This window comes from Gigantopelta aegis, chromosome 3 (genome assembly GCF_016097555.1).
Source record: "Gigantopelta aegis isolate Gae_Host chromosome 3, Gae_host_genome, whole genome shotgun sequence".
NCBI lineage: Eukaryota > Metazoa > Mollusca > Gastropoda > Neomphalida > Peltospiridae > Gigantopelta > Gigantopelta aegis.
In genome coordinates this window covers 92,860,020-92,886,836 of record NC_054701.1, presented here as the reverse complement: position 1 = coordinate 92,886,836, position 26,817 = coordinate 92,860,020, and the positions used below count along the sequence as shown (strand labels likewise).

Below are 26,817 nucleotides of genomic sequence, written 5' to 3'. Positions count from 1 at the left end.
CCCCACCCCCGAAACGATCTCGTTCAAGAACACAACAGTCAGCATAGCGTTCATTTCTCCTACGGTAGACGCGCACCCTGCCATCACCACGTTGTAAAGAAAATCTGGATTTATCCGAAAAAAGAACGGTATTCCAGCGTCGCCGTATCCAACGAGTGTGTACACGTGCCCAATTAAGATGATTTAGACAATGACGTTGCGTTAAAACGCATCCGGCGTAAAGACGTCGTGCATGTAAACCGTTCTCCCGCAGACGATTACGAACAGTTTGCCCACTGATTCGGTTATTATGAGCCCAGGTGTGTTAGCAGCAGTAGCAGTGGCAGTTTGGAATCGATTGTGCAAATGCGTGTTAATGATATAGTGGTCTTGACTACGCGTCGTAACATGCGGACGTCCACGACGTGGCAAGTCGTTGGTGCTTCCTGTCGTTCGAAATCTTACACGAAGATTTCGTATCGCTCGACTAGAACTCCCAACATGCCTTGCAACGTCTTCTGTCGACATGCCAGCATCAAGCATGCCAATCGCCTGTTCGCGTAAATTATTGGGTATTCTTGACATACTAAAAATACTACAATGTAAAAACCGTAAAAGCGTTTTTGTTCACTTGACAACAATGTCAGTAAGACAAGTAAAACAAATTGACCGAATACTACACGGGACATGTCGAACCATGCATGCACGTGCAAATTGAATTTCACGCTGTCGACGATTAACAGTGCAAAAATAATCGATAAGTTCATGAATCCTGATAATACAGCTCAAGGCTAATACTACCTATATAATTTCATTACACAATGAATTGTTTAACACAACAAATACTATATGTACAAATCGGAATTTTCTTTTTTTTGTTCAGTATATTTGCTTCACTACACAATTACGATTTGTGACTGTTAAACATTGATAAATTCACCAAACTTACAAACAATTGTTATATAAGCACTGGCCCTGATACTGTTGTAGAACAATGAGATGAAGTTTATTCTCCTGCTGTAGGTGAAATCAGTGTGTGTAGCTCAGTGGCATTTGGTCCCTTGCTGCCCATCATTATCAAACATCTCGACGATGCCTATGACATAAAGACAGAGGTAGGTATTTTCTTTCTTTTCTCACGTTTTACTGGAGATGTAAGATGCAAAACAGTAGAATAACAATTTTTATCCATCTGTTATATTTGTAAAAGGAGTATTTTGTTTTATGCAACGTTACAACTGAAGGAAAGGAAACAATTTGTTAGATAGGAATATTAATCAATGTAATGTATTACTTTGTTAGTATGAACTGTCGGATAGGAATATTAATCAATGTAATGTATTACTTTGTTAGTATGAACTGTTAGATAGGAATATTAATCAATGTAATGTATTTCTTTGTTAGTATGAACTGTTAGATAGGAATATTAATCAATGTAATGTATTACTTTGTTAGTATGAACTGTTAGATAGGAATATTAATCAATGTAATGTATTACTTTGTTAGTATGAACTGTCGGATAGGAATATTAATCAATGTAATGTATTACTTTGTTACTGTGAACTGTTAGATAGGAATATTAATCAATGTAATGTATTTCTTTGTTAGTATGAACTGTCGGATAGGAATATTAATCAATGTAATGTATTCCTTTGTTAGTATGAACTGTCGGATAGGAATATTAATCAATGTAATGTATTACTTTGTTAGTATGAACTATCAGATAGGAATATTAATCAATGTAATGTATTCCACACACTTTATTTAGAGCAGGGGGTAGTGTGTAGCCCAGTGGTAAAGTGTTCACCTGATGCGCAGTTGGTCTAGGATCAATCCTCATTGGTGGGCCCACTGAGCTCTTCTAGCCAGTGCTCCACAAACACTGTGGTATGGTGTATATAACAGATCCCTTGCTGCTAATCGGAAAGAGTAGCCCATTGTGTTGTGGCAGCGGGTTTCCTCTCTTACTATCTGTGTGGTTCATCACCATATGTCTGAAGCCATAAAATGTATTGAGTGTGTCATTAAAACCCCCATTATTTCCTTCCTTTATTTACAGCGTAAGAGAAGAAAGCTTGTGCTGGTATATAAACTACTTTATTTTATCTCATGAACATGTGTTATATGCAAATTTCCACAGCACATACCATTATTTTTTAACATATCTACAACTCTATAGATTATATAGATCTTGCACTCTGATATATTTTAACATTTGTGTTATAGGCTGCATATTTGTTATGTAACATGGGTTGCCATGGTACGGAGGTGTGCACCAAGTTGGTTGCCGAGAAAGCCATACAACACATCATCCCCATGCTGAAATCACAAGATATTGAGATGATCCACCTCGCGTTGTCCTTCTGTGAAATGGCTCTTCGGCTTACGGAAAGTGTAAGTATTAAACCTTTATTATCAAAACTGAAAATATCACACACACACACACATTATATATATATATATATATATATATATATATATATATTCAAGCATTGGTGTTGTTTCTTTTAAATTACTGCTAAAACAGTTTGGTTAGAGTTGGGTTTAGGCAGCTATGAGAGTTCAACTAGGGCTCCTGAAATATTTGAGTGATCAGGTTTATTGTCGGTCAAATTTGTGTTCTGTATTAATTGTTTTTGAAGGTTAATATTGAAATTCAAAGTTCTTATCCCTCTTATGGAGTATAATTTGAAATCTGAGGAGGTGCAGGGAAATAAACATAAAATTTGTTAACTGGTACCATTTTGCTGATTTGCATATCTGTAGTTTTCATTTTTTTAAATGTATTATATTGATTATCTGATTTAGAAAGTTAATCATTTTAATTCTACATGCATTTATTCTTCTAAATAAATAAAACATGGTAAAAACATTTAAAATCATTGAATTCATATGGTGGTATTGTTTCTGAAATATTTGTACTTATGTATGACCATTTATATGTTCTGTGAATTACATTACCTGTTTTTTATATATGTTTAAACTTTCACACTGAAGTCTTTAGGAATGAATGAAGAGTTTCGACTTTGTCATCAATATTTCTGTGACTGTTTCAGGCAAAGTTCAACTTTGAGTCGAGTGATGGGGTGGGTCGTCTGGAGGGTTTGGAATATCACTCGAACGAGATGATCCGCAAAGAGGCTCACCAGCTGCTAGACACATACTTCCTCATCGACGAAGAGAAGGGCTTGTAATGAGAAGACTCATCAAAAACCATCTGACTGGACTATACCACTACTCGGCCATCTAAACATTTCATCAAAAAACCATCTGGACAATATCAGTACATAATTAGTGCTTCTCAGAAATAATCTAAACATCTCAATAAAACAATCTGACTGGACAATAGCACTACATAATTAGTGCTTCTCAGACTTGTCTAAACATCAGAAACCATCTGGACAATATCAGTACATAATTAGTGCTTCTCAAAATTAAATTAAACATCTCAACAAAACCATCTGGACAATCTCAGTACATAATTAGTGCTTCTCAGACTGATCTAATCATCAAAAACCATCTGGACAATCTTAGTACATAATTAATACTACTCCGACTTCTCTAATCATCAAAAACCATGTGGATAATAGCACATGTGAGTTAATTCTACTCAGTCATCTGCAGATGCACCTGTTGTCTTTAGCCTTGTGGGCTATTTCACTTGTTATTGACAAACTTGGTATTGAAGTATTTGAATCGTCCTCATTATGGATTAACCCTTTTTTGGGGCAGTTTAACATCATCTGGTCCAGTCACTGAATTTACAGGAAACTTGTGTGAATATTTTCATTCAAATGCAAATCATGTTTTTTACTGAACCATAAAGTTGTTTTTTCATTGGCATATAAACCATAACTGTAAACCATTTTTGTATTTTTATTTTATGTTTTTATTAGATTGAAAAAAAAATTCATATGCATATAACCTATTTTGGTAGTTTATCAAACATTGCATTGTGACCATGTTTCAACATATTCCATTATTTCTGTTGTGATCAAATTATATGTTATAAATAGTTGTACTTTGATTACATTTTAATTTAAAAGTGTTCCACATTATTTCTTTGTAATTATTGATGTTTTTATTGTTGCTTCATGTCCAGATAGTGTTTCGCTGGTGGGCCAGTAGCCAACTATAAATGGATTCATTGTTGGCCTGGCAGCTCACATTTGCCAACTGGGCCAAGATTTTTGAAGCTATCTTAGCACTGCGATATTGTAAAACCATCATAGGCTTTGGCATACATGCATCATTGTGATGTTATAGCTTACAATGGTTTTATGATATCGGAGCTCTAAAATAGCCTTGAAAATCTGTAGCCTAGTGGTTAGTCACTGGTCACTGTTTATTATTAGCAGTCTGTTGCTCATTTACCAATGTTGGTGAAACAGCAAATTTCAAATGACTGTTGTCACCAACATGAACACTTGGCCAATGTACAGATGCTATCTGTGTAGGAAGACTTGTTGTGACGGTTCATAGACCACCTACAGGATGAGATGCAGATTCTATGATTATTGCTTGGGTTAGATATAACCTTAAGTTCATAAAAAACAAGCCATTCCTCTCTATATGTCACAGATATTCCACAAAATTCATTGTTTTCATATACCAAAGAAGATATGTCGGATGTATTAAATTCATATTAAATATATAATTCTTACAAAGTTTGTAACATAGATGATTTCTTAAACTAAAATTGGATGATATTAAATAACGATTGAGTTTTGATTAGATCATTCTTGTAGTTGAGTGGTTGCATTAGAAGTTAATTTTTGTAATTGAGTTTCGATGGTTTATATTTTTCTGTTGTTGTGTTCAAATCATGTTTCTGATTCTTGTACAAAACTAGCCTACTATTGATGGTAAAATTGTCACTTTGAAAAGTTACTGTAAAAAAAAATGCTATTCCATTGAGAAGCTACTTAACATCAATCGCCCTGTAAACAATGGTGGATTGGTCCACTGTCTTTTCTACCATAGCACAAAGTTATTTGTTTTCAAGAAGGAACAGCACTTACAGAGAATTCTACACCAGACTTCACAAAAAAAGAACGAGTGGCCACTGTGGTCTCCCAACTATGGACTTTTTAATACAGTGAAATTTCTCTAAACCGGATCCTCAGTAAACCGGAATTCCATCAACACCGAACTTTTTTCACGGTCCCACGTTTTACGCAGCTTTAACCTCTGAAATAAACCCCTGAAAACCGAAAACCCCTCTACTCTGAATACCGAACGTATTTCCGGGTCCCGTTTTGTTTATTCAATACAAATTTGACCTCTGAAGACCGAACAATTAAAAACTCTGAAGGAGCGTCGCCTGTCTCGACCATACCAATTAGTTGTCAAAGTCGTGGTGTTACTAACTATACCAGATGGTATGCGCATGCTCGGTGTAGCGTGTCCGGACATGTTTGAGCATTTGTCGAACAATACTCTAATTAGTCTCTGTTACCTAGATTTCTGTTAAACCTTGTCATTCAATTAACACCTTTAAGTTTGTAACGGGAATAATCATGTGCACTGTGTTTATTGGGAATGAGATTATTACCTCTTCCGAACAAATTTATCGCTGGTTATATCTGATTATTTTACACGAGGACCTGACAAAGCAACCATAAATTTAATTCGTTGCATTCTCATTGTCTCTGTTCCACTGTTTATTTAGACAAATAAGTCTTCTGTTTTCGATATGTTTCGTAGGTATGTCAATAGCATTTCATTTCCATATCGATTGTCAACATTATTGTTGGTTTATAAATGTAATTTAACACACGTTTGTACCTTGGTAATATTAATAGTAAAAAAAAAAAAATGGTTATCAAGGCTGTTTCTTAAAACCTCAGTAAACCGAACACCCCTCTAAACCGAACATTTTATTTGGTCCCAAGGGTGTTCGGTTTAGAGAAGTTTCACTGTATAAAGTAGTCTATAGTAGTTTAAAGTAGTCTATAGTAGTTGTGTGAACAAATTATTGGAGAAGAACTTAAAAAGGAAATCCCCAAATTTTGGAACAACTATTAACTCAAAGAAGGAAGGAAGTACAATTTGATGCTTGGATGAAACAAAACAAAAGAAAAAAGGATTACAAGGTGTGGTGGGTGGTGGTGGATCAGTCGACCATCGGTTTTAGTACATACATCCTCATTTTTAATTGCCTGATATAATTCCTCATACCCAGTGTGGATGACACAATTAAATGATTAATGTAATTGAGAAGTAGAATGACTAAACAGCTCTATGAACTGTATGCTCACCTTAGTAGAATAAATAAGTCTTCATCGTGTACTATATAATGGGTATTTATCTACAACTTAACATTGCATTTAGATCAGCTATCCGAATACACTGGAAACCAATATCAGTATACCTTCACTTAGAAATAAAGAACCGAGTATAAATGACTTTAGCTTGATTGTTCTATATTTGATTGTAATACCTAAGACATTATGACTGTTTCTCATTGCTGGATAGATCAACATACAGCCAGGTTATTAATCACTTCTGTTGTTTTACATATCACATGCATCATTATAAAACTAGTCTAGACTTGATTCTCAAACCTGTCCAGCAGACGTTATGAATGCAGACAAATAAAGTAGGAACAGTTAGTGATGTAGACATAGGAGATAGGTGGCTTGGGGGGAGATAATGAATTTAGCATGTTACAGGACAAAGACTGAATTTTATATAGGACATTATTCTGTTACATTGAATTCTTTGTGTGCTTGTAATTTCATACTACATATACTAATGTGAATTTCAGGGTACTTTAAAACATTTTAGGGCAAAATACATCCTATATTTTCAAGAAATATGATAAAGTTAACTAAAACTACATGTATCCCTTTGTATGTGTGTCATTCCATAGTTTGGTATATAGAAAACCAGGGCCCATGCTTATCAAACTTTATGAGTCCAGACTCCATCCTTAATGATGTTGGACGCATGCAGTTTGTATGTTGTTGTCATGATGTTGAAGTGCAGACACTGAAAGTTTTATAGGCACCAGGCCTGGTATCCGTTTTCATGTGTTTATATTTTTATGTGGTACACTTGTATTTTATTGTTTTCAAGAACAGTATTAAATTTTTTATTAGTGTTATTTTTAGGTAGATTGCTGTTCAATTGATATGGATAGGTTTGTTTTTAAAGTTGTCACTGACCTAAAAATTTGTCTTTTTAATGGTAAACTTCTGTAGTAATAGATGTATTCACTAAATGGATGACTGACATGTTAGTGGTGTTTTACATTTGAACTATCAGTTATGCCCCTTTAAGCATGGTGTAATTGTTTGTGCTTCTGTTATAACACTTTAGTGTTTTAGATACATTTTAGAATAACTCCACACCGCACTGAATGGATTTGATATTGTAAATTTAACTGGTTTCAGTAAAAAATATACATAAGTATGGATTTTGTTGACTGATTTTTCCCCATGCAATACTGGAAATACATTTATTAACAAGAATTCTGTATGAGTGACTGTAAATTGTGTTTTTGATAGTAAATACCAGCCAGATCATGCCATAGCAAAACCATACAAACAATTCACTTAAAAGTTCACTTTATAACAAAGTAAAGTTAAAAGCAGACCCCCAAAAAATGTTTTGCCAAGTTGTAGTCAAATTTCATGAAATGACATTAATAGGTTTTCATTTCCAGTAAAGGCTATTTCAGTTTTATATAAAAATTTGTTTTATTGATATACATCATTGAATTGCTTTTTGACAAAAATGGAAAAGTACCAATGATTTAAATCCCTCGAATAGTGATGTAATTTATGTTGTTTTCCCCCTGATTGCATACTGATCATTTTACTGAAAAACTTCACCTATGAATAATGATGTCATCTTCTTTTTTCGAATAAACTTTGAAATGTATAGCTGAGGTAATTTATAAGATGCTTTGCGAGGCTTATATGAAAGCAAAGGTAGGAATAATGCTCGTTACTGATTATTCAAAGTATACAATAAAAGAAATTTAAAGTATATAGCTAATAGTTAACAATTTTATTATAAAGTTAACCTTTAAGTATACTACTGGTATTGTCACAAACAAAATATGTATTTTAATTTCCTTCAAATTTTTCAAAAAGTTTTGAAGAATTAAATACTGAACTATCCAGATGCCCTGTACATAACAAAATCAGTGTAAATTATCGGATGAAACAAACATTTTATCATTATTTTGAATCTCATGTTTCTCTTGTGGCTTGGTATTTATATATATATATATATATATATATTTGTATATATGTGACATTCTCTATGTTAAAGTCTGAATGTCATCACACAGCTTCTTCACCATGTGCCTCAAATCAGAACTTCTTTGCAGTTCTTCTTCGTGAAATGAAATCATTTTCTGTTCTCTCACATCAGGAATTGTGATATTTGTGACCGTGAATCTCTTTCTTAGCTTTCTGTATGACCGACTGTCCCTGTTTATGTTCTTTTCACTGAAATTGGGCAACTTTTTCCATGAAGATTCACCTTTCTGCCCATCTGGTAGAGATCTCGAGGCAATTCTGTCTGGAGCTGTTAATGCAGAGAATGAATTCTTTGCTTTAATGGAACTGCCTGTCTTTCGTGAGATGGTGTCAGATTTTAGACCTTTGTTTTTTATATGTGAATCAGTGTTTGGTGATGATAAAGTCAAGCCATTCTGAGATGTTGGCCTTTGAATCCAGGACATAGTCTTATTAAAACAATGGGTATTTTCATCACTGGTTGAATCTTTGAATGTGTTTTCTGAAAAGTGTAGCGATCTTGTTGCTATACCCCGTTTAAACATCTGCAGATTGTCATAGCTGTGTGAGATCTTCACACGGAATAGTCGAGATTCACTATTCACTCGGTTCACAGTTTTTTCCAAACTTTTCTCAAAGTTCAAGTTTGCAGCACGGACTGGTTGACTAAACTCTTTACCTTTTATTCTGTTTTTGGGGACCTTTTTCCGCAAGTGTCGGGCTCGTTTTTCATAATCCATCTTTAGCAACATATCCATTTTGTTGTTGGTCTTTTGTGTGGTACGTCTGGAATAAATAGTAAACTGACAATTATCTTTATTAAAACAAAATCACAGTATCTTCTTTCAGTTGATTTTTACTTAAATGGAGAGTAAACTCAAACAAGAGCCTTATGTGTTGGAAAGGTGCATACCCGGACCACCAACACATACTGACACTTTAACAAATGAAAAACGTAATTTTAGTGTTAAAAAAAAACCCCCACCCATGATTATTCCTGCTAACTGGGGGCAGCCATTTTCATTTCTTTTTGAGGCGTCCGTTACAGCTAGCTTGGGGTAAAGTGACGTCGGCTCCTGACCAACTCCTGTATGCACAGTGTAAACAAAAGCAGTAATTTATGACAAGGCACTTCTCTTTGATCAACCTGACTTGTAAAACAACATAAATGACATGATAATATAATACACTATTTAACTAATATATTTCAAGTTGCATTAACGGAACGAAATGGGGTTCTAGTATTTTTCTGTTAAATAATCCAAAGGAAAAATGTACACAATTAGACCTATTGGTATGCTATGTTGGAGCAAAAATGACAACCCACGATACCCACGTGATGATTTTCTTTTCTTTGGGACTTCGTAATTGGTTAGTTCTGTGGTTTTAGATGGGAAAGTCTACTTAATAGTTTTACAGAACTATTTACAGTAATAAACCATGTCCATTTCCATTTTAGGGGCGACAGGTAATATTACACTATACCGGCATGTATTTTTGTGTCTAGACAGCGTCAATTAATTGGCTTGTCTAGTTACCAATCAAATACACACCTGCCAAAGAGGAATCACAGGTAGAAGCAACTAACAGCATATACCAAGTAACTAAGAAAACACACTGTGTATCATTTCAGTACTTAGGTTAATGCATGGACAAAACGTGGTATAATTATTTCGACTTTGACATTGGTGGTTTATTTTGTATTGAAAAATAATATATACTTATTGCTGGCTTACTGGGATGTATATTATTACAGAACATTGCAATGCATGACTATTTTATCATCCCGCAATAACCAGGTCAATTTTTTTCTCTTGTTCTAAGATTCATTCCTGATGTTACACGTTAAGTATTATGTAACCACCAGCTCACCAGAGGTTGTATTCACTGGAATTGATCAAAATGGCTGCGACCGTTATATATAATAGCCGTCAAATATACTTGTTGATATTAAGCAAATATGCATACCAGTCCAAAAGCCTTGCTTAAGCATTCCTTTAATCATTTATTCAAACCCACAATAGCCCAATGTTTTAACAAATTCTTTTGAAGTTGTATTTATTGTAGTTTTTAATAAAGAAGTGAAATGTTACACAAAAGTTACACATCAACAAGTAAAAAAAAAAAAAAGTGTCCAATATTCTGACATTAAAAACCAAATTACTGCCTTCAGCATGTTGCTATAGTTAGACAATAGATCCCTTGCATAGCCATTATAAAACATGTTTGTTCATGTAAAGAGTGGAGACCAAGCATTCGGTCATGTTTAGGGCGCCCAATCGTGGTCGCCCGCTAGATTGGTTTTGTGCCCATCGTTGGATAGACAGACCACTGATAGAAGACTGGTACCAATCAAATTGTTCACTAATGCTTGGGACCAGCCTCGGTGGCAGCGTGGTAGGCCATCGGTCTACAAGCTGGTAGTACTGGGTTCGGTTCCCAGTCGAGGCATGGGATTTTTAATCCAGATACTGACTCCAAACCCTGAGTGAGTGCTCCGCAAGGGTTAATGGGTAAGAGTAAACCACTTGCACCGACCAGTGATCCATAACTGGTTCAACAAAGGCCATGGTTTGTGCTATCCTGCCTGTGGGAAGTGCAAATAAAAGATCCCTTGCTGCTAATCGGAAGAGTAGCCTATGTAGTGGCAACAGCGGGTTTCCTCTCAAAATCTGTGTGGTCTTTAACCATATGTCTGATGCCATATAACCATAAATAAAATGTGTTGAGTGCGTTGTTAAATAAAACATTTCTTTCTTTCTTTCTTTCACTAATGCTCGGCATCATGAACACCCCACTGATGACTGATATGAGGTGTGTGGCATGAGTCACCACAAGGTATTCCATTCAAACGGCATAAGGTGAAAAACCAAGTGCCATCAATTCCAACAGGAACGGATTTGTCAGGTAAAATACTTATTGTACAGGACTAATGAATCATTCATTATATACTCTGTTAAAAAAGAAACGCATAGGTGAAATATTCATGGAATTATCTCTTTAATACAAAGTGGCATAATTTTGTTATTTATGATTGTATCACAGTCAAATTTGTCACGTGTATGTGACAATGTTCTGGCTATGGACTGACGGTAGTGAAGGCGTTTTCATCATCAAACTGTGTCACACGAGGGCTCTGAAATCAGTACCGCATGTGGCCATCAGCAGCAGAAATCACTGCACGACATCTCCTTGGCATAGACTGAATGAGTCTCTGAATCTGGGCAATTGGAATCCTAGCCCATTCTTCCTGCAGTGCATGTGACCGTTGCGGAAGTGTGAGGCTCCGGGTCACTGGCGTACACGTCTGTCCAGTTTGTCCCATAGATGTTCAATGGGGTTGAGATCTGGCGATCTTGATGGCCATAGCAGCACATTAATGTTCTCATTCTGTAGGAAATCCATTGTTACACGTGCTGTATGCGGCCTGACATTGTCCTGCTGAAAGAGCTCTGTGTTGATCCAAAATGGGAAGCATGTGACGGCAAAGAATTTCATCTTGGTAGCGTACAGCTGTCAGGTTGCCATGTACGAACACAAGTTCACTTTTGCCGGTGTACGAGATGGCTCCCCACATATGACACTCCCTCCACCGACTCTGTCAACTTGGTTGACACAGTTGTTGGCAAAATGTTCATTGCGGCGTCTAAACACGTTGTCATCCATCAGTTTCCCCCCAAGTTCCACCCCTGTACATTCGTGCACCAGCGAACACGTAAATGTCTATGTTGATGTCGCAGGACGGGGCCAACATACAGTCTCCTAGCCCGTAAACCAGCTTCTCGAAGTCGGTTCTGAATGGTTTGTGCAGACACCCATCTCAAACCAGGTATGCGTCCAGCAGTGTTCGTTGCTGTGGCAGTTATTTGACGCAAGTGCAGAACCTGAATGTAGAGATCTTGTGCTGCAGTTGTTATGCGAGGTCTTCCATGTCTGGGCCGGTCTTCAGCTGATTGAAACTGCTGGTACCTGTCCCAGAGACGTGAAATGGTGCTCTGATGGATGTTCATGTGGCATGCGACTACTGACTGCGATTCACCTAAATGGAGGCGGCCTATTGCAATGTTTCGATTCGGCAGGTTTAGTCTTGGCATCTTTTAACTCGTCTACGTTGAAATGAAAATGAGGCATCATTGTGAGCATTGAAGCTTTAAATACCCATCACTACCCATGCAGTCCCATTCTAGGAACATTAACAAATATGGTCATCCAGCAATATTGTACAAAAAAAACGATATTTTATCAAATCAAACACTTTTCTTCTTTCCCTATCACCTATTCGTTTCTTTTTTGACAGTATATTATATAACTTACCTTTATGTTGAATAGAACTACATATAGTGGTTGTGTCCATCAAATGCTCCGATATTACAAATGACCATTCTGAGTAGAGGAGCTGTTAATATCACACATTCTCTGTGCTTGATACAACTTTTCTAACAGTATTTGTCAAACATATAGCATTCTTCTGTTCAATTCACACTTGGTGATTTAAGTTTGACATTTGTGATAGAGAGAGAATGTAAAATCAGCACCTGACTAAGATGGTGTTGTTGACCGGACCACTGTAAACTGTTATGAGATGATAATGTCAACAGAGGACATTGTGTTCAGTGGTGATATGGCTCTCCGGGAGTCGCTGCTGGGAGCTCCGAGTCCGTCATTCTAATGTTACATGGTGTGCAAATGGGTTAAAAATAGACCACTGCAGAGCTAATTCAATTAATTACCAAATGAAATGAATACACTATCTGGATCTATGCTAGATTTACACTGCCTGGAGTACAGTGGAAGGTTGAAAGTGTTTCTGGTGCATTTTAGGAGTAACAGTGTTACATTTAATCATTGTAATGAGCAGATTCATAATTTCGAAACATTAAACATTTTTTATGAAATGCTGTGCAATATTCAGGAATAATACTTGTATAGCAGTACTGCCCAATAGTGGTGAAGTGTGCATACATCAAGGCAAATCCACTTCACCACATTTTGAATAAACTGGGTTTTGATAATACATATAATCGGTTTGCTGTTTAAAACACCTAAAAGTAAAATGGCAGTCTACAAGGTTTCTAATGGTGTAGACTGAATATCACAGTAATGGAAAGAACGAAAGAAGTGTTTTATTTAACGACACACTCAACACATTTTATTTACGGTTATATGGCGTCAGACATATGGTTCAGGACCACACAGATTTTGAGAGGAAACCCGCTGTCGCCACTACATGGGCTACTCTTCCGATTGGCAGCAAGGGATCTTTTATTTGCGCTTCCCACAGGCAGGATAGCACAAACCATGGCATTTGTTGAACCAGTTATGGATCACTGGTCGGTGCAAGTGGTTTACACCTACCCATTGAGCCTTTGCGGAGCACTCACTCAGGGTTTGGAGTCGGTATCTGGATTAAAAATCCCATGCCTCGACTGGGATCCGAACCCAGTACCTACCAGCCTGTAGACCGATGGCCTGCCACGACGCCACCGAGGCCGGTATCAGTAATGGTGAATGCAGCTAAATTTAGACAAAAAGTGGCTTGGCCTTTATCTGCATGCATGGTCTTTAAATCTGATTGAATGGTCAAACAATTTTAAACGGTACAGTGGTCATGGATTTAAGAGTTTAGACTATAGGTACTGGATTTCTAATGGATATGCCACTGTGGTCATGGGTTAAGACTATAGGTACTGGATTTCTAATGGATGGGTCACTGTGGTCATGGGTTAAGACTATAGGTACTGGATTTCTAATGGATGGGTCACTGTGGCCATGGGTTAAGACTATATGTACTGGATTTCTAATGGATGGGTCACTGTGGTCATGGGTTAAGACTGGGTACTGAATTTCTAATGGATATGTCACTTGTCATGGGTTAAGACTGGGTACTGGATTTCTAATGGATGGGTCATGGGTTAAGACTGGGTACTGGATTTCTAATGGATGGGTCATGGGTTAAGACTGGGTACTGGATTTCTAATGGATGGGTCACTGTGGTCATGGGTTAAGACTGGGTATTAGATTTCCAATGGATAGGTCACTGGTTTAGTAGTCATAGCTTTTAAGCCCAATTTCTTGTTGATGGTTCAACCATTTTATGGTTCAAATTACGTTTGAAAGAGGATCTCCTGAACTTTGCATTTCTCATTAACCATTCTACTTTGATTTCCACTCAGAATTGGTTTGCCTGTAATGATTTTGCAAGTGACATTGTTTGATATTATCAACAGTTCATTATAAACCAAATTTATCGGAGTAGTTTCAGGTTTCAGTCTATCATATCTGAACCACCGACGATAAAAATCAAACCCAAGACAAGTAGATATTCAATCCAAAGCAGATTAATACCCTCAGTGGGAGATAAAGCCATGACTGGTATTATCAAAGGCCATGATCATTGATGGTATTTAGTATCCTGTCTTTGGAAAATAAATGAATGTGATAAAGCCATGACTGGTATTATCAAAGGCCATGATCATTGATGGTATTTAGTATCCTGTCTTTGGAAAATAGATGAATGTGATAAAGCCATGACTGGTATTATCAAAGGCCATGATCATTGATGGTATTTAGTATCCTGTCTTTGGAAAATAGATGAATGTGATAAAGCCATGACTGGTATTATCAAAGGCCATGATCATTGATGGTATTTAGTATCCTGTCTTTGGAAAATAGATGAATGTGATAAAGCCATGACTGGTATTATCAAAGGCCATGATCATTGATGGTATTTAGTATCCTGTCTTTGGAAAATAGATGAATGTGATAAAGCCATGGCTGGTATTATCAAAGGCCATGATCATTGATGGTATTTAGTATCCTGTCTTTGGAAAATAGATGAATGTGATAAAGCCATGGCTGGTATTATCAAAGGCCATGATCATTGATGGTATTTAGTATCCTGTCTTTGGAAAATAGATGAATGTGATAAAGCCATGACTGGTATTATCAAAGGCCATGATCATTGATGGTATTTAGTATACTGTCTTTGAAAAATAGATGAATGTGTAAAAGGAATCCTTGCAAATATATATACTCTTCAAAAGAAGAAACGCAAAACCACATTGTTGTAACATTTGGAGAATTGATTTAATTATTGAATGGTGAGTCCGATAATTACCAAATGTTGCAGGATTGTTCACAATTCACTCTAGTCCATTGTGAGTAAGTGATAGGACACACCACCAAGGTCAAGGTCATCTGGAGTCAATACCGGGTGTGGCCTCCGTGTGTGTTGACAACTGCCTGGCACCGCCTGCCCATTGAAGCAACCAGAGTACGGATGACGTCCCGGGGGATGGTGGCCCACTTGGCCTGCAAGGCTGCTGCCAGCTCGGGCAGGGTCTGGGGGCTGTGGTTGTCGCTGTCGGAGGCGTCGGTCCAACTCGTCCCATAGATGCTCAATTGGGTTCAAATCCGGTGATGTCGATGGCCAAGGAAGGACATTAATATTGTTGTTCTGTAGGAAAGCCGTTGTGAGACGTGCTGTGTAAGGCCTGGCGTTGTCATGTTGGAACACTGCGTTGGCGTTGGCCATAACTGGAACGATGTGTGGCCGGAGGATCTGGTCAATGTAGCCCTGTGCATTCAGGTTGCCCTGCACGTGGACCAGGTCAGTTCTGCCAGTGTGTGAGATGGCTGCCCACACCATGACCCTACCCCCGCCGAATCTGTCCACTTCCTGCATGTAGTTTGCCGCATAACGTTCACCACGACGCCTATACACGCGACATCTTCCATCATGACGTCGGAGCAGAAATCGGGACTCGTCACTGAACCACACCTGTCTCCATCGCAGTTGAGGCCATTGTCGATGAATCTGGCACCACTGCAGTCGGAGTCGACGGTATTGTGGTGTTAAGATGACACCTCGAACTGGACGTCTGGCACGAATTCCTACCTCACGTAGGCGGTTCCGTACGGTCTGGTCGGATATCCTGCGCAAACCTGGTATTGCTGTGGCTGTGGAGGTGGCAGTAGTCAATCGTTCCCGAAGGTGGCGTACCCGGATGTAGCGGTCCTGCCCGGGGGTAGTGACCCGTGGTCGACCGGATCTAGGGAGGTCACGTGTTGATCCATGTTGCTGGTAACGGTCCCACAGTCTGGAGATGGTGCTTGGGGACACATGGAATGCCCTGGCAACGGCCGTTCTGGATTTGCCTGCGTCTAGTCGGCCGATGGCATTGTTTCTCTGCGGTTCACTGAGACGTGGCATGTCCTGGATTGTCAACTGTCAGCCAGATACAGAGGCCAGGCAAGCGAACACCCTGCACTTTTATACTGTCGGTGTTCATGTTGCACGTGCAGTGGTGACATGGTTTGCACGTGGCTGCGTTTTTGCGAATATTCACATTTTGGAACTTTATTGTACAGTAGCTGCGTTTTATCGAATGTAACCGTGGGAATGTGTTTGGGACATGCAATGACCTTATATTCACAAAGCATGAACCGGTAGGAAACATAAAATCGGAGTTATAACCCATTTGTACCCTTTTGCGTTTCTTTTTTTGAAGAGTATATATATATATTTTTATTATTATTATTATTATTATTATTATTATTATTTGGTTTGAGTAATCCTTGTGACAGCAGTTTTGTTATTATTATTATTTGGTTTGAGTAATCCTTGTGACAGCAGTTTTGTTGTCACATTAATCCCTAAACCATTACTCACTGTTGTCCAGATGGTCAAAGCAGTCGAGTTGTGTGCCAGGATATAGTATTTGAATTCTAATTGAATAAACAGCTTGCAAATAAATTATTACAATGCTCATGTTGCAAAAGACTGAGAATAACCTCCAATGAAAAATTAAAACGAATGCTCTTGCATTATTTGAGTAGGAAAATAAATTAATGAATGTTCAACAACACAACATAAAAATAACCAGTGTGTATTTTGGTGCTGGGGTGTCATTAAACATTCATTCATCCATTCTGCTATTCAAATCTTTGGAGAAAAATCTAGAAAATGTTGCAGTTTTGAAAGTAAAGGCTTACTGCAAATTCAAAATTCATCAAAGAACAATGATATTGCTTTGATGTGGATCATTATGCCACATTTGTAATCCTGACATCAGCATTTCAAGTCAAACAGGAAATCTTGTATTCATGCAAACTACCAAATTTAGCAGTCCACAAATCTAGCTAGCTAAACATGACACTATAGATCACATTAACAAAACATACAGCATACAAAACTTTTTATTAATGCACTTATTTTATTTTCTTGCTACAAAAGCAATTGCACTTCCAGGACAAACGAAGCACCATAAGAGAGCATGAAAACATCTAGTTAAAAATATATACAGTTGAGACGTACAAAGGACAGTATTAGACACTGATATGTACATTAGACATCCTGGTATGTACAGTAGAAAATCTACAGTGTGAAGTTTGCATCTGAAAATAAAGGAAACTCTTGCCGAGTCTACAGGTAAGCTGCCTGCACACCTAGGAAGGGTAAGTCACAGATATACAATCCTCTACAAGTAGAACATGACCGTCCGTCTGCCTGCTGCCTGAAGCGAAAAACAACATCACTTTTACATACAGCTGCTCCTACCACTAGTAGAAAAGTATTTTTGGCAGAATTCTCTATATTTTATATAAACTGCACCAAGGTATAGTTTTTAACACACAAATATTTATTAATAAAACAGTTGGGGGGGGGGGGGGGGGGCACGGTTAACATATAATGAGGGGTATGGAAAGTAGTGTGCTCATCTTGAAGTGTTTTAACATTTGTTATAAATGGAGACTTTCAAACACAGCTGTATACACCAATAATGCTTGATAATGGATCAATAAATCATTTCACCCATAAATCTGATGTAGAAACAGTCATCAAGCTAAGTTTGATAAAAACCATTAAAAAAAACCTGGGCAGGATGTGCATGGAAACGAGATTATGTTAGAAAACAATTGGAAGCACAAATTTAGAGTATGAGGTGATTAAGTAACTAAAAAAAAGAAAAAAGAATAAAAAAAGAAGACAAAATGGTGGGATCGGTAGAGTGGAGTTATGTTAACAATAAAACATGCTGGTGTGTGATACTTGTGTAAAGCAAGGCACTGAGGTGTTCTATGCGGAATATTTCCTACTGTAAACCTGTTTCGATTGTCTTGCCTTTATAAGCCTACTGAATTTCAAAAACGATCTGAGGCCCAATTCACAAAATTGTCTTTAGCAACATCACAGTGCCCTTTCAATATTTTCCCACTGTACTGCATGATTACAAAGTTGCAAGAGTTTCTGAATTGTGTACCAGATCATTAATTTAAATGTGAAATACTGTTATAATTTTTATGTATTTTTCTTTTTCTTCTCTGGCAAACACCTAAACTGATGACAATCAAAAACTATTAGATATAAACTTTTATTGAGACCATATTGAATTATAAAAAAAGAAACCGATTTCAGTATTTTACTCCCCAAAAAATATCACAAATCTCAGATGGTTAGAACACTGAGACGTGACCTATAACTTACGAAGATCATGAGTAATCAAAACATGGACTTCATATGACCTTCCGACTGAATGTAGTTGAAGTTTGTTTTGTTTAACGAGCACATTTACTTATTAATCATCCACTACTGGATGTCAAACATGTTAATCTTGACCTTTAGTCTTCAGAGGAAACCTGCTATAGTTTACCAATATCAGCAAGGGATCTTTTATAAAATTAACCAACAAAATTATAATATATATTTTAAAAATGAGCTGAAGTCCCAAAGCCTGTGTTTGCCGTACAAGTGTGTATAGCCATGTATATGGACAATGCTTAACACCAGTGTGTATAGCCATGTATATGGACAATGCTCAACACCAGTGTGTATAGCCATGTATATGGACAATGCTCAACACCAGTGTGTATAGCCATGTATATGGACAATGCTCAACACCAGTGTGTATAGCCATGTATATGGACAATGCTCAACACCAGTGTGTATAGCCATGTATATGGACAATGCTCAACACCAGTGTGTATAGCCATGTATATGGACAATGCTCAACACCAGTGTGTATAACCATGTACATGTATATGGACAATGCTTAACACCAGTGTTTACAGGGTAGTAGCTAGGATTTTTTGTTTGGGGGGGCAACTGAGTAGTTAATAGTCTAAAACTCCTTATACAGTTTTAAAGTTTCTATAATGCTTTCGGGGGGGGGGGGGGGGGGGGGGGGTTCTGAGGGAAGCAACTGCCCTAGCCCCTCTCCCGCCCTAGCTACGACATTTTATTTCCTGTCATTTAGTTTGTGCCTGACAGTATAAAATTGATCACTATTTAAATTTTATTCCCAAAAATAAAGCACAAAACACTGTAGTACTCCACTCTCTGAACTTAAAAACACTGTCGGAGTGTACATGTATTATAAAATATTACAATAATATTTTAACACCTGTAGATCACACTACACTGTACATATATATATATATATATATATAATATATATATGATATAAACAAAATAACAACTGAAGTCAATTTACTATACAAATATACAAACCACTGTGAATAAAAGGTATTAAATATTTAAACAAATATATAAAAATATATTTACAAACTTTGATTTTGAAAGCACTATTGCTAAACATTACATTGCAAGTTTTATCTATCACATCAAAACTTGTTAACACAAAATAGGTTCAACGAGCTGATAAACATGAATTGGCGAGTGATGGGACCCAACAATACTGAAAACATTACACCTTATAGAAGACAAAACACAAAAACGGACATACACCAGTAACTGAGGAGTACACACAAAAAGGCAAATTATCTTTTCTTCTTAACTGATTGTTGGCACTACACTTATAAGACGATGTATATAAAAGTTATAATGTAATGTTTATTCAAATAGTATAACTCTAGCTTAATGCTAAGCATTAAGTATAATATATAAAAATGTCTTTAAAGATTTGTCATTTACATATCACAATTTAAGTACTTTCTGAAATCTGTAACTAAATATAAAACATATTACATTTACAGTTCATTTACGACACAAGTGAACTGATCAAATGGACTGTAACTATAATGAACAATACTGAAACTGACATAAAAATGTATATTTTAAATCAACATCAACTTACATATTTATAAATAATTACCTTGTAAATTAAAAACTGCTAAAAAATTACTAGGTTAAAAACTTGAGGGGCTAAATTTACAAGTATTGTTTTTCTTAAGCATTGTAAATGTATATAGTTACACACAAGCATGAGAAAAACAGGCTTCATAAATGCAGCCCAATGATTCAATAATGTTTTCATACAAGTTTTAGCTTTATTTCTTAAATACATTTGGAAATCAATAAGCACCACCTAGTTTTGGCAAGTAATTGTAACCAAAACACTGAAATTAATGTTTTGTGTAAAAAGAGGATAGTGAAAAAGACTGACAAGAGTGTATTTAATGTGTTCTAGAAAAAAGGACAAAATCCGTAAATATGCATGAACATGTATAGTAATTAACTATAAAGCTGGAATCACACTTCTCATAAGTAATTTATTCATACAATCTCATTAAATACCCAGTAGATATGTAAAAAGTCTCAATATCTGGTTTAAACTTTGTCGGTACAGACAATTACTTCCAGCTGCTGTTTTGGCTGCAGTACAGTTCAAGTGGTGCTGTATTAATCTCCAGATGTATAAGTTTTGGCTGCAGTACAGTTCAAGTGGTGCTGTATTAATCTCCAGATGTATAAGTTTTGGCTGCAGTACAGTTCAAGTGGTGCTGTATTAATCTCCAGATGTATAAGTTAAATGCCAATTCATTAGATTACCTTCGACACTGATAGACTGGACTTTTATATCAAACTATTTTCTAATCCGACTTATCCACTAGATACTTCTCCTCACAAGTGGGATCATAATGTTGTGATATAAATAATTCTAAGAACATACTTAACAAGAAAGAGAGTCCGCTTCAAGTTACATTTAATGAATTTGGGCAAAGCTTTTAAGACTGTCTGTAAGACTGTTCCTAATGCATTGAATATTTTCACAGATCAATTTATAATACTGTCACTATGCCAAAACACTGGAAATTAATGTCTAGCAGTTGAGATTAACATGACTTTTAATAATTTCCAACCAGTTTTGTGAATCATAACATTTGAGTTGAATCAAATCAAGTTTTATCAAGACCCTACATGTATTTGCAGTGGTAGAACATGCAGATTGGTACGAGTTAGTAAAGAAAGTATGTTTGAGTATCATGGAATCACACGTTGGTATGATCAATGTACCAAGCTATGATGAGTAACATGTTTTATGTTTTAAAAACACAACACCCTCTCAACTCAAAACTAAACACAACTCAACTCAAAACTAAACACAACTCCCTCTCAACTCAAAACTAAACATACCTCCTCCCCAACTCAATTGTCCCACCACTGAACTGTAAATTTCACCAACTAAAATTCTTTAAAATCAAACCTTAATTTCCCTCTAAACCCAAAACGTTACTTCCTTTATTCAAATCCCACAAAACCATTACTCTCTCTCTCAAATTTTCTTGTCAAGGCTTAACTCCCTGAATTCTATCCCTCAAATTAAGTATAACTTTCCCAACTCAAATGATGAAATCGCTTTAAAAAATAAAACAAAATCAGAATCGACTTATTGTCTACTGCAGTTTGTGAAATTTTTTTTACGGAAGTGGTATATTCCTCCTTCTCGGTATAAACAACAAAACCTATATGATGGCAGAGGGTACCGCAATTAGGATTTTTGTTTTTTAAATCCTTAGTACTGACAAATAAGGCAGAAATCAGGCATTTTTGGAATATTCACCTCTCAATAAATTATTTTGACAACATATAGCTTTTTATATTAGTACTAGTTATGTATTTTGTATGAGTGACTGATATTTAAATAAGGCAAATATGTATTATCAAGTAATAACCACACATAACTGACAAATAAAAGCCAGAAAAACATCCTAAAGAGACGCCATCTCAACTGGCCTCGGTCGTGTAGTGCTTAAGGCTAATACATAGTGACTCCCACCCAGATTGAGCTTTAACAACAGATTTAATAGGTCTAAGGCCACCACACAGACTTTTCTCTCATTAACTACTAACCCTATGTTCTAGACAAACTGTCCAGATAGTGGAGATGTGTGCACAGGACAGTGTGCTTCAACCTTAATTAGATGAAAACACAAAAGTAAGCTACACTGAATGGAACCTCATCTTCACACTGCAAGAAATAATCTTGATAATGGACAAGTGACTCACATTAGTTTTACTTACACAGAACTGGATAGGTGCATATAAATAGTATACTCTACCCTTTGTCATTACCATAACACCGACTGAAGCACCTGTTGTGACAAATCTAACATTGGCAGGTAACTAATGTACCAAAATGTGATGCAGAATTTTTGGAAGCAACCGGGTTTGGACAGTGAAGATGTATGACAAAACACTTAGCACAAAAGATAATGAATACATTCGCCATTACAAATCCAACTGTGGCACAATGTATTTATTTGGCTGATTATTGCATAGCACTTGTAAAGATGTACAAACCTAGTCTAACATTAACACAGACTACAAAATACTGGCAACACACTGATATGCACGGGTAGCAGACTGGAGTTACTCGAGTCTACAGTATGGATGACAATGTAAATCCAAGTGTTAATAATGGCAATATGTCGAGATGATTCTGAGAGACGAGTCTATTACAACTATTCCACAAATGATCACATCGTGAGAGGCACTGTCATTAGTTGTTGTCTGCCTAGTAGGTTGGTCATATCTTTTCCTTTATGCATACATAATCTAAATCACAGTTTATTTCATGGGTATATATTGAAGTACTGTCTGTTATTTCTTTTAGGTTGTGGGTAAAAGTTTGCCATGCTTTTTTTGTTTGTTAAAACCCAGATGAACCTGAAATAAATAACAGACAAGCCTTATAATTAAATTTCAAACAGTTATTAATACAAATACAAAACAAATTTTGTTTTTTGTTCTTGAGCAACAATGCTCCAAGTATCAATATAAAATGACGTCATCAGATGTGACATTCCCTGATGTTGTAATTTTTTCATTTATTCAGAAATGAACAAACTCACATTTCTACGGCTGGAATGGGATGCCTTTTTATCTGTACTGAATAACTTAATATTTTTAAAACGACTTTGGCCCATTCCCCATGTGATCATTCCTGGGATAGCTGTGTCTGTTCACAAATCTGTTAATAAAAATGGAAATAAATAGTGTTAATAATAAAATAAAAATGGAACTGTCCTGAACCATATAATTAAGGGTTGTGATTTACATAGTGTTATAGAAGGGGTTGGATCCTAGTCTAGAATTCAGTTTAGTAAGTGGGTGGCTTTTTCCTTGTAGACATCGCACTTTGCGACACTCATCAGGCTCGACCTGCTGTCCAAACTGATGCACCTCCGTGCCCTCAGGAAGCCACTGCGTAACGTTTCCCTGTCTCTTCAACCTCAACTGCTCCACGGAAGATTTACACTGCCTTGACTCTGCATGGTCTGCAGACTTAGGCCTGGTCAACCGTGGCGAGGTTTTCTCTGAGGACTTGGGCCCTGATCTGTACATAGTAGAGCTCTTCAAGGAGTCTTTCCTTGTCTGGAAAGACAGAGATTCTGTGGAGATGCTGCCTGTGTTGTCAGTAGCTGCTGCGTCTTTAGAGGTGGGACTTTCACTGCTGGCTTTTCCAGCAGTCACGAACTCGACTTTTTCCAAAACGGGACTTTTAACATCTTTCTCAAAGCGGCCGACGAGATGTCTGACAACCGAATGATCGGAATCACTCCTCGGTGAGGATCCTGGACTCTGGACTCTTGGAGCCTGGACCACATCATCCACCAACACCTCATCCTGTGACAGTCTTTTTTCTGCTTCAGTTCGCAGCCCCGGATCTCCCGACAAGTTCAAACAAAGATTTCTTCTATCTGCCGAACCGCTGTCTGAACTGTTAGAACTGACCACGCCAGAATCCTTTCCTCTCTGAAGATGAGGATTAGGATGATAAACATCATCTTTGTTGCCCGACACTTCGACCGTTCTGTTTTTGATTTGCTGCGCCGTGTCTGTAGAATGGAAGCCCTGTAGGCCGAACACGCTGCCTGCCGACTGCACGATGGACGGAGCTTTGGTAAAAGAACAGTTCTCCACGCTGCCTCCTCGGTCTCTGGAGTCTGCCGATCTCGCGGAGGAGGAGGAGGAGCTGTTCTTGCTGGATGTATCCTCGATGATGATGATCTCGCGGTGATGTTTCTTCACGTTCTGACCCTGCTGCTTCTCAATCTGCCGCACCACCATCTTCACATTGCTGCACTCCAGTTTCTCGGCTTCAGCATCATCAGACGCCGATTTAGCCGGACTGTTCACCAACACCGACCCAATCTCCCGGATCAGGGCTAGAGTCTCGTCGTTAAAGGGACTGTTTTCCTTGGTGGCCTTCGCAGACGAAGGTTTCGAAATACAGTTTGTCACATTTGGCTGTTCTGGTTTAGATTTATCGTCCATCACACTAATCCACCTGTCAGTGAGTTTTGACATACCAACCGATGGCTGCTTGTCACACGACACAGTTCTGGGAATGTTATGAGAAGCACTAACATCACTAACAGTGCTACACGTCGCGTCACCGTCCACGGAACAACTTGGTTCTTTATGTTCACTTGATGTCAGTAAATCACTCTTCTCGGTCTCCGTCATACTCTCGAAATCTTAAACAAAACACAAAATTACAAAATCAGAATGGTTCCTTCATCTTTATTTACAAAATTACAAAATGACACAGGTTCTTTAATGTTGGGTTTTACATACATGTAATTGCAAAATAGATTCAAGATAAAAAACTGACCTGAGTCTACAAAATCAGAAGCAATTACTATTTTGGTCTCAAATTTGGTATGATACTGAAATGATTTAAGACTAGAGAAAATGTGTATTAAAAATACTATAATGTTGGATTTATTTTTAAAATGGCAAAAACAGACTTGTTTTTGTAGCAACTGAACAAACCAAAAAATGACGAATATTTCACAAAAGGTGATGAGAGGGCACAAAGTGATATTTATGAGATGAGATATCAACTTTCAGTAAACTATAGTTTTAATAACTCTTTAATTTAAAAAGTAAAATATTCTTCACCAATACCTTGCGTCTGTTTCTTTACTTTTCCTTTCACCAAGGGAACAAGTTCGTCTCCATACCTGACGAGGAATTCTTCTGACTTGCCACACTCCATATCACTCTCTCTCTCGCACTGCACATCCTCACTTCTCATTAATATCTTATCTTCTACAACAGTCTCAGAATCACACACTGGAGCACTTTCAACAGCGTTCACATTTAAACAAGTGTCCACACATAAATCAGCTGTGGCAATTTGTTGCTGATGCGTATCGTCCACACGAAAGTCTGGCTGAGATTTTAACATGGGTGGAGACATAATTGGCCCGCATGTTTTCCTTCTCTCTGATCTGCGAGATTTCGAAGATGATCTTTCCTCCTTCAGACTGGCCGACCGCTGGATGGGTTTCATATCACCAAACAGAATCCGGTCTGCCTCTCCACTGAACAGTCTGAAAGAAATTACAACTTGGTAACAATTTTAACTAATATTCAAAATTCTAATACCTCTTTTCTAGTTCAATCAACCAGTAGAATGGTGCTAGAAAACTGTAATGTGACAGTATTATGCATATTTCATTGGTTAATTCGTCTCATCATTTATGAGGTAGACGGCCACAGCTAACCACTGATTACATCATTCTGTAAGCAAGTTAGTCATTCTGTAAGCAAGTTAGTACGTAATGTCACCTAATATATGTAACACTGCATGCATTCCTTCCGTGATGTAATATATACCGTCACAGTACAAAAATAAAATACAGTCAATTTTATAATAATTGCACTAAAATTATAAGACTGATTGAACTAGTAAATAAATCTGGCACTCATCTTTTTGTAGATGTTTTTCTGATACTTGCCTCAAGAAAATCAATCATAGCTCACTAAAGCTCGTTCCATGGATTGATTTTCTTGAGACTCATGTGAGAAAAAACACCTACAAAAAGACGAGTGCCAGAAACTATTTTTATTCTAGGTCAATTTTTTTTTAAGTACAGTGAAACCTGCCTAAACTTGATTACTTTTGAAGCTTAATATATATCCTGTTTCAAGAGGGAACTAGTACATCTAGGTTTCAATTTTGGTTACCATATAATAATGATAACACTTTAATGCACTAAAATTTTTTTTTTTACTCCAGTGCCATCGTTAAGTTCGAGCTCTGTTGTCATAGAACTTTTGAAAAAGACGAAACTAACAAGAGGCAATTTTTCATGACACTCTACCTCCTCCTCCTACCAGTTACGACCATTAAAACTAGCATTAAACTTATGTTACATGCTAACCTCACCTGTGTTACGTGTTAACCCCACCTGTGTTGTGTTAACCTCACCTGTGTTACGTGTTAACCTCACCTGTTATGTATTAACCTCACCTGTTATGTGTTAACCCCACCTGTGTTGTGTAAACCTCACCTGTGTTATGTGCTAACTCCACCTGTGTTACGTGTTAACC

The 26,817-nt window shown here is 37.1% G+C and overlaps 2 protein-coding genes across 3 annotated transcripts in view; one reads left to right on the top strand and one right to left on the bottom strand.

Moving 5' to 3' along the window:
- LOC121369355 (importin subunit alpha-4-like) overlaps positions 1-7,392 on the top strand; it is a 33,251-nt gene extending 25,859 nt beyond the window's left edge. Inside the window, exons 10-12 of the mRNA XM_041494383.1 lie at positions 1,003-1,094; positions 2,206-2,373; positions 3,036-7,392. Of these exons, the coding sequence (XP_041350317.1) occupies positions 1,003-1,094; positions 2,206-2,373; positions 3,036-3,173 (398 nt within the window). The 3' untranslated portion in view covers positions 3,174-7,392. The remainder of the gene's footprint in view (positions 1-1,002; positions 1,095-2,205; positions 2,374-3,035) is intronic.
- Positions 7,393-17,413: 10,021 nt separating this feature from the next.
- The window catches only part of LOC121369354, a 78,689-nt gene continuing 69,285 nt past the window's right edge, over positions 17,414-26,817 (bottom strand). For both annotated transcript variants that reach the window (XM_041494380.1, XM_041494381.1), the window contains 2 exons: positions 25,387-25,814; positions 17,414-24,953 (listed from right to left, as the gene is read on the bottom strand). In XM_041494380.1, coding sequence (XP_041350314.1) covers positions 23,527-24,953; positions 25,387-25,814 — 1,855 coding nt within the window. In that variant the 3' untranslated portion in view covers positions 17,414-23,526. The remainder of the gene's footprint in view (positions 24,954-25,386; positions 25,815-26,817) is intronic.